Here is a 9,892-nt window from a genome sequence, read left to right on the forward strand (position 1 = left end):
TCCGGACATGCAAAAGCAGATTAACTACATGCCCCTTTTTCAGTCTCTCTCGCTCTCTCTGCGGTCATTCGAAACAAGTCATATACAGTATACGATTATTTGTTATAAACAACAGAACAAACAAGTAAACGCTCTAATCATACAATCAAAGAACAGAGTAGAATTAAGGGAGTCATTTCCTGGTGTATTTTAAGGTGCTTCTTTCTGCCCCGCGTTTGTGTCGATAGATAGTATGGACTCCGAAGGTATCCAGATGGTCGGGAGAAAGTGTCTTGTGGTACTACAGGACAATCTGCTGCACAAGCTAAGCAGCAAGCATGCAGACAGGCAAACCTGAAAAAAACGTCTTTTTAATGCCGCGACACACACGCGAGAGTACATGCAAAAGCTGAGCGCAGCGGCAGTAGTAGGAAGCAACAAGAAAAAAACGAGAGAGGGAAAAAAAAAACAATATATAGACAGCCAGCTGCCAGTCCAAGAGGACTGACACGGCCTGCTTATTCTTAACATATACTTGACCTCTCCAACCTGCTCGTGACACAGATGTCTGCTACCTCAGTCACCGCCCACCGCGCAGCTCCCGCCCACTCTGCACCTGGGTACGCCGACCAGGCTACTCGTTGGCAGAGAAGCGCCCGACTTCTTCGACACGAGCCGCACAGACTACCGCAGCATCAGCATATGATTTTATTGGAGGGCTTTTTTCCCTACTTCTTCTTCTTCATTTCCCTTCCCCCTACACCGGCAGCAAAAAGCCAAGAAGAGCTGAAACAGGACCCCTTCTTCTTAAAACAAATGAGAACTCTATGACAGTCGGACCTTTTTCATTTGGTGTGCCTGTTATTCATATGAAACGTGCAGGATTTATTTCCTTTATATATTTTTCTTTTTTTAACGTTTTACCAGTTTTCTTTACCTGAAGAAACTGTTTACTTAAAATACTTGGACAAATCGGTTGCTTTTCTTGGCGGTCGGAGTTTTTTCAAATACTTTTCAGACTTTGCTCATCTCACTATCTGGGCTGTGATATAAAGACAACTGCAACTAAAAAACGCAGTTTCTCTGGTCGTTTGCGTTTCTTTTTTTGTTGTATACTGTACGGAGTTCAAGACTGGAACTTATCTGTGTGCCTACAATCTAGTGACGAATGGTGGGAATTTCTGTCCCCTTCCAGTGTAAGTAGTACTGTTATTTTCTGAACCTGTACTCGTGCCGCGTTGTAAAACAATGCATTTCTTTTGTACTTTTGTTTGTTAGAGCGAAAACTAAGGTATACAGAGCCAACTGGTTATGAAGATTCCGCTTCGATTAACAGTTTTTAGCTGTCAGTCATTCACCTGCCTTACCGAGAATGTCGATCTATCATGGAATTAAGCGTTTTAAGCGGCGACTCAGCAGTGCTGGGAATTCAGTTTTTAAAATTTCCAACGTAGAACTGATCACGACTTTCAAAATTCACACCCTTTCATACTGAATTTCTTATAACTTTTAGCTGAAAAAGAAATGTGATGCTTAGTATTTCATACAGCTTCTTTGATTCTGCGTGGGGGCACTTCATCGCATCGGCAGTGCAGTTCTTTAGCGAGATAGAACCTCTTCCGTATCTGTAGAGCCGTGATATCTTTAGATTGTGCATGGGGAGAAACTGTCGTCTGCCTTGGTTTTCTCTGTAATCTGTGTTTTACATACTGTAAGAAAAAGCGAGAAGCAAAGCAAGCTGGTCGAATTTGAAGGAAGAACCGCATCAGATAAATAACCGTTCCTTTACGCGAGATTTTAAGGCATTTAAAGGGGCATCAGTCCTTTTTACAGTATTAATTGTCTATGTCTTTTAAACTTTCAACCTCAGCTCTTACAGTAAACTAAATGGTTCATCCACCTTTTTGTACTTAGAATACGCGGACTACTTCTTTTCACCCTTCGAGGCATTTTTTTTTTCTCTGACTAAAATGAATATATCCAAAATGAATATTTGAAAAATGTGCCGACATACCATTACCATTTACATTATCATATTGTTCAGCTGTTCGTGAATGATAATTTAAACTAAAAATAGTTTATTTATTCCTTTTGTGATGAACTGACGCTCCGTCCAGAGTTGGTTCCAGTCTTGCTGCAACATGCTGTGCAGTTAGTAATTGTAATATTGATACATATGTGATGTTAAGATTTTTTAATTATGTAAGCAATATTGCTTTCTTCCGAAACACGTTTATAATCCAGACGTAACATTCTACACATACATTTAACAATAGCATATAGTAATGGTATTGAAAGTACAAAAACATGATAACTTTATGCAACTATAATATGATCCTTAGATTATTTGAGAGGTAATGTGTACACTGTAATTTAAACAAGCATTCAAGTAGACAAAACAACTTTTCTCATAATCATGTAAGAAATGCTAAATGGAAACTTTCCTTTACTATAAGCATTTGTATAAGCTATACGTATTTTATTTGTAATTTTGTAACTAAAATAATTACAAGCAAAATGATGCTCATTTTTTGTTTATTACCACATAAGGAAGACAAAAGGCTAAAAACAACAATAACAAAATATCAAAAATCGATCTTTATCACTACTAATGGATTAACAATTCACATGCATTATGGGTGCATAAAATATTTATATATGTAGAGATTTCACACTGTAAAGGCACATTAAATATTTTATTGGTAGTACTACAATATATGTTTATAATTAATTGATAGGTAAAAAAAAATCAAGCATTAATTTAATAATGCTGAAGTTTAAGTGTTTCCTTGTTGATTCTTAAATGCAAAGTATTTCTTTGACAAAACAAAGGAAAGCACATAATGTGATTATCCAGAACTTAACTGTCAAAGTGCCTAAAATATATGTATTAATTTATGGAGCAGAGTTAAACCCTATTCAGTTTTTGGACAGAACGCAAAGGACAGACTTCTCCCCAGATGGAGTCTGTTATGGGGTAGTCATACCTTTCTCTCTTTTCTTTCTGTCGGATCTTATTTTACCCCTTCCACAACAGATAAACATCAGCTGACAGGCACTGAATGTAAAGCTTTTTCATTGAGGTTCTTAGTGCACTGCATTCTTTCTCTAGTAGGGAACACTTTAAAAGCTGGCATCTGCACATTTTGCATTTGAAAACCCTAAACGAGTCACAATTGTCAGTTCCATCTTTTTGATCCATCTTGATGGTCCTTCATTTGGTTCAAAATCCAGTGGGGGAAAATCTTGAGTCGGTTTAAAAGTGAAGTTGATAGGATGTTGACGCAATGTGTTTACATTTAGATTGCCAGTATTTTTTTCTGTGGGAACTTGCTGTTATTAGCCCTTCCTTTCTACATAATGAATGATGGTTTGAAATATGTATTTAAGATTTAACATTCTATCTATCTATCTATCTATCTATCTATCTATCTATCTATCTATCTATCTATCTATCTATCTATCTATCTATCTATCTATCTATCTATCTATCTATCTATCTGTCTGTCTGTCTGTCTGTCTGTCTGTCTGTCTATGTATGATGGACTAGTGGCCTGTCCACAGATTTCCACTGCTCACTTTGAGCCCCGAAATAGCCTTTAATCCCCCATGTCACTATAAATAGCTTAACCAGATTTGGAAATGAAAGGATCTGATATATTTACATATATGCAATGTTATAATTTTTATTTTCATTTAAACATGACCTCATCACGATCACATTATCTAACATAATATATTGAGACTGAATTTTTCATATGTAACATTATATTTTAAATATATTAAAATATACAGTTTTAAAGTAATTTAAAATATTTTTAAGAAGTTTATACCTATGTCATGGGTAATTTATAGTAACTTTGAAAATGATTTAGAAATATTACACAGAACTTCATCTTTTTGAATTTTTTCTCATTTCATTTTTTTTATAATTAATGTTATTTGGCACTTCATTTTAACAATGTAATTGTTTTAACAATTTAACAAAACCTACCATGTAAGCATGACCTGTAAAAGTCTAAATGGCGTTAGACTTAACATTCAGTTTAATTTCAATGTGCATTCTTATGACCATGAAATTGAAAGTTGTTTCCATTTTTATTATTAGTCTTGATGAGGTGTTGCTTTGTACAAGTGTCTGTATAATTCCCTACTGATATCATTGTGTGAATCTTGCTTCTCGAGGAGAGCATTTTTCACATCTGTTGGATGCATTCTGCTCCTATGGAAACTGCACAGGGATTCACTATCCTCATTGCTGAAGAGATTAATACATGTTTAGCCTCTAATGTGCAGACCATTAACTTTCCATCACTTTGCGTTGCTCCTCATTTTTTTGCCATTGTTTTTGTACCAATGACAATGTTAATATAGAGGTGGGCATTTAATTAAAGCAAACATTATTAGTTTGCTGGAGTTAATTGTAAGGGATAAGTGCTGCATGGGTTATCTATTCGATGTTTAAACAAAAGGAGTGACTTTTCCATTTCTAATAGCCATCTGTACTTGTAGTAGTCAACCTACATACAATCTGTACTTGTCAGTCAACCCTTATTATAAAATGTGGTCACATGTATGAAATTTGAGTCAATATATGAACTTATTTTCTCCATGTCCTTAGTGCTAAGGTTTTAAGCTGTTTTTAAAAATTTTATATTTATGACATTTACACTTTTTATAGTTAATAATTGTTTGTTATATTACCTCCACATGCGTACAGCCCTAAAGTGGAATAACTGGACTTAATAAAATATCTCTGATATTTTAACATTTTTCTATCTTTTCCAAATGACAATATTTGATGTACACAGGTTTTATTGTATCACTTGTTAGTGATTTTTTTCTTGCAGTGTATTAGAAATGAAGAAATACAGTTTTAAGCAATTTTTAATTCTTTACGTTAATAAACAAATTGGTTTTCCTTTATGAAAATTATATTGTATTGTAACACATATATGAAGAATTAAAAGATGTGTTACGTTGTAATTTTTATGTTGCAAAAGGTTTTCGACACCAGAAGAATCAGGTACATGTTTACCACTGCACTCTGATTAGCAGAACATGAAACAATATTTGTAATCCCCCTCCCCCTTTCAGTTGTGGACCTTATCATCAATGCCTAGGGCAGGTAGATGCCCTGTTTTGAATCTCATGAGAAACAAATCTACTCATTAAATGACTCATGTTCATTGTTAATAGCTTTCAGGTCAAAATTAGACATCTTTTAATGTTTGTCAAGCTGAATTTAATTTGTGGCGAAAATAACTCCACTTTTTGCCTTTTTTTTGCTTCTTATGGAGAGTAATCATACTTTTACTGTCTGTTTTTTGATCTAGTATTGATTCTGCAGATGTTTTTAAAGGTAGAGAAAAGTTTGTCAGTTTTCTATGTGTGGAGTGTGTTGTACAAATATATTTATCCTGTGTTTTTATTATTGTTTCATTTTCTTAACTGTTACGCATTTATTGTAATCAAATACATGTATTTTTTATGAGAAGACTGTTCGTGTAGGGCTTTGTATCTAAATTGATTTAAAATGTGACTTTAGCTGAAATTTATTTGTGTATCATGCAGTTGGCTGCTGGACTATGGATCTCAGCCAAACAATAGATAATTAACTATATAAACTGTTACCGTGTTTACTAATGAGGCAGTATTCGAAACATCATATGAAGTACTTTCAGTTCACACACCACCAACCTCCAGTTCAATCCCCTCAACCAAACAAACTTTTTAAAATTTATTACCTTCTGCAATGAATAGTTTTACCTTGAGATTGAATTAACCTAATGTTAGGGTTTTAAATTGTTGCACAGCTGGTCTTGAATTAAGGAGAGATGTTACGAGAGTATTCTTTCACTGTGCTTTTAAAGTAGATACAAAACTACAACGTAAAAAACAGTGTTGAACACTAAGTGAATGTATAAGTAATATAAATTAATGGGTCCAAAATGACTGCTGATGGATCTACCCCTACACCTCTTTTACCTCAGAATACTTAATCCCACTAAAAACACAAATATGTAAATGATAGGTAAATGATTGTTTATTTGCTTAATGAAAAAAGAAGTTAGTAATATAATCTTAGAATTTTGTTTTACAAAAGGTACTTTTGTACATGTTGCTTGTTGACATAGTCATATTTTTCATTTAAATTAAGTTTATGATAAGTTCACATTTTCATTACAAAAAATAATTTTAGTTTTAATAGTGACCATTGGTTAAGATAGATTTCAGCATATGAAACCAGGCTTGTTGACAGAAATACTGACATTTAGTTTAGAATTAAATGCAAATAACTTAATGAGAAGACTAAATCAGATTAAATGTCAACCTTGTTGCATGTACAGGACATATGCAATAGGTAGCTGGACATGCATGAGTTAACATAAGGGGTGCCGTGTGCTATGTCAAAAGCAAAATTGCTTCATTAATTGAATAAAATGATACAGAATATGTAAATAATACGGTATTTCAGAAATATAAGCAATGTGAAATGTGATTAATACTTGTTGTTAATATATGTTGTTTCCTTTAATATGCATTGAAATAGTGTATACTTTCACATTAAATTGCAACTTCTTCTTTAAAGTCCAAATCTCAGTACAGGTTTACAGATATAGTGAAAATAAAGTTTAAAAATACATACATCAAAACAAACAAAAACAACCCTGAACTCTGTGACCTGCAGTTTGTATGTATAAATATACAAATATATACATCTACACTTTTTATACTATAAGATAGATAGATAGATACTTTATTAATCCCAAAGGGAAATTCACAAATAAAAATGGACTCTTAAAGCAAATAATTTGTTAATAATCAAATGTAAAATTATAGCTATTAAGTCATGAACTGCTGGCAATGCAAAAGTGAAAAATACAAAAATTGATCAGCTGGACTCACACATACCCACTCCAGTAAAACATGCTAAATGTAGATGGTTCAAGCAAAATGCAAGACCAACATCGTGTCCATCGTTAGTGATGACTCTGGATGCTGTCTGAGTGTCTCCGTAATCAAAAATAACCTGTAGAGTGAAGTAATAAAGTGGTCATTATTTAACTGCCAAAAATAGATTTTTGTTTTGTTTTCTGTTATAAAAGCTGTTGGTTATATTTTTTTGTCTTGACTGCCATGTGAAGCAGAAAAAATGAGCTGGTGTAATGTTAGAGTTTGGGTAATGAAAATTCTCTCAAACTTTAAACATGTGATTTGGGTCTATTAAAGATTTTCTTTAGCATATTCATCTTTATGCAAGATTTGGGATTCATTCCTCTTTCATTTCGTGTAAGAATAGTATGCCTAATGATAATGTCTGTGCCAATGTATATGCTGCATAAGGTTAGATAGCCTTGCAGATTTTTGGTCACTTTTTATATTTTATATAAGCCTGGCCACTTCTTTCAATGAGCTAAAGTATAGACTAATTATGCCATTTTTAAAAAGTGTTTTTTTTTTTTTTAAACTGGGTGTTCACTGGTAAGATTTGGGGGATATCAGCCTATGTTAATTCTGTATACCCTTAAATATCATCTTATCCACATAATAAATCTTACCAGGTCACAAGTTTTTCTAATAACAATCTTTAAGTGGGTTTTTGGTTTTGTGATTAGCCTCTTAAACTACAATTCAGACATTGTCTTTGTTCATGATAGACAAATTGTGATTAGCATCAGTTTTTTCCAGCTAAATATTCACTATCCATATAAATATTTAGGTCCTTCATGAATAATAAGACAAAAGCACAAATTCACCCACTAGATTTTCTTATAACTTCTAGTTACTCCTTTCCCCTTGTATCACAAAAATTTCAGTGGTCTCTTTGTCCAAACTATGCATATAGCAGTTCTATGCCCCAGGTGACAGGTGGTTTAGCTCTGTGCAGTTTGCTACTTGCTCTTCTTCTTCATTTTTATTTCAATATCTCTCTCTCTCTCTGTCTCTGCCTCTCTTTCCCCTGTGTTTAATCCCATCTCTGTGTTTTCCCTTTGAGTTGCCAATTAACTTCTTGCACAGAACCCTATCCCCCCCCCCTTTTATTTTCCTGTATCCATCTGGGTTGAGCTGATATTGTAATCACCCTAATGCACATTGCCTTCCACTTACACACACACACACACACACACACACACACACACACACAATGTGCCATCCTGACAGGGCTTTTTATTTTAGATAAGCTGGGATGTGTGTTTAATGAATACAAAGCCGTTGTGTGTTGCAGTGCACTCTGCCAGAAGGTAATCTCATTGAATAGGTGCTTTTCAGTGATGCAGAACTCGATAACTGTCCAGGAGTGAAGATGTAACCTGTTATCTGCCATGCCTGTATTTTACTGTCAGGGAATTTGCATTTAAAGATTAGCAGTGAAAGAGATGGACATTTGGGGGTGTTTGGTGTGTGTATGTGTATATGTTATTGAAGAGAGAGAGACTGCATTGTTTATATATTTAGGGTCTGTGATTTGAAAATGGGGCTAAGTTGCAAACAAAGGACAATCTCTACTACAGGTTAGACATCCATCTTGTTTGTGATTTTATCTCTTTATTTTGTTACGCATCCAGACAGGACCTTTGAAGGTGAAATTACCAAAGTCGTTATCTATAATTAGGTTTTGTCAGCAGATTTTGGGCAGCTTTCACGAAAAGGCTGATAAAAGGGGTGCAAATTAAGTATTTATTGACACGTCTCTTTAACAGTCAGATTGATGAGGTAATAATACAAGTGTAAATGCCTAGGTTTAATTTTTTAAGAAGTAAAATTGGCCAAAGGAGAGGTAATTATGCAGAGTATATAAAATTCAAATAACTCTCCTGTAAAACTTCTAGAGCAATATATTTTATTTTAAATAATGATTGTAAGAAAAGATAAATAACAAAAGCACCCCATTTTCCCCCAGTTTTATTTCCTTTGTCTCCTTTTTGTTTCACAGTAGAATGCAAAAGTGGCATCTGGTGCAAGCATCCATGTATTTTTAAGTTTACACATTCTATTTATGTAATAACCAGTTATTAGTAGGTATAAGAAAGGGATCTGCTTATCATCATTTTGTGGTTTATTGAATTACAAATTAATGAATTTTAGAGATGTTAAAGCATAATTGATAATAATTATTGTTGGTTAGTCAACACATGGTGGTGTGCTTGTGATACAGCACACATAACAGGTAGCTCATAGAAAATATAAAGGTCAGTTGAAATAAATGGCCAAATAGTAGTGTTTTTTTTTTTTTTTCATAGCAAATCGTGCCTACTGTTAGCTGAGCACTAATAAAAGGCTACAAGCTTAATTAAGATTTGTTTGCAGCTCAGGGTTGTTTTTCATTTGACTTTACTGAATCAATAAAAGGAAAAAACAGTCCCTTATATTCTGCTTGCATTGACTAATTATATTGACATTTTGGTGTTGCTACTGGTTAGGTGAACACAGCAAAGCATGTTACCATCAGTGGGTACTTTTCTGGCAGAGTTGATCTTTTCCATCTTCTCAAGCTGATTTTCCTGGTAAAGAGTACATTATACTGAATATACAAATAAACAAATTCATGAATTCCATATTACAATATTTTGTCTTAAAACTACATATATTTTATAAATGGTGGATGATACTTCTTATAGTATTGGAGAAATGTAAGCACTGCATCTTTTAAATTGATTAAAACATTAATTTCACTGAAAGGGAACAAGCTTTTGTTTTAAGCTTAGTTTGTGTTTATCTGCACCTCAAGCTCTGGAATATAAGAAACTAGTGAAATATCTACTAACACCCATTTGTAATTGTAGGTCATGGCATAAAATGTAAAATCTTCCCATTATTTTGAATTGATCGTCACTTTTTTTCAGGTTCATATAATTCTTTCATTAAGAACTGGTGAATTTCTTTACTCTGAAGGTGTTTTATGTTTTCA

General features: G+C 33.7%; 1 protein-coding gene across 2 annotated transcripts in view; it reads left to right on the forward strand.

Annotated features, from left to right (window-relative positions):
* The first annotated feature begins 610 nt into the window (after positions 1 to 610).
* The window catches only part of runx1t1 (RUNX1 partner transcriptional co-repressor 1), a 161,489-nt gene continuing 152,207 nt past the window's right edge, over positions 611 to 9,892 (forward strand). Inside the window, exon 1 of one of the 2 annotated variants that reach the window (XM_039736443.1) lies at positions 611 to 1,175. In XM_039736443.1, the coding sequence (XP_039592377.1) occupies positions 1,148 to 1,175 (28 nt within the window). In that variant the 5' untranslated portion in view covers positions 611 to 1,147. The remainder of the gene's footprint in view (positions 1,176 to 9,892) is intronic. The other variant, XM_039736444.1, reaches the window with a different exon arrangement.

Source organism: Polypterus senegalus, chromosome 15 (assembly GCF_016835505.1).
Source record: "Polypterus senegalus isolate Bchr_013 chromosome 15, ASM1683550v1, whole genome shotgun sequence".
Classification (NCBI taxonomy): domain Eukaryota; kingdom Metazoa; phylum Chordata; class Cladistia; order Polypteriformes; family Polypteridae; genus Polypterus; species Polypterus senegalus.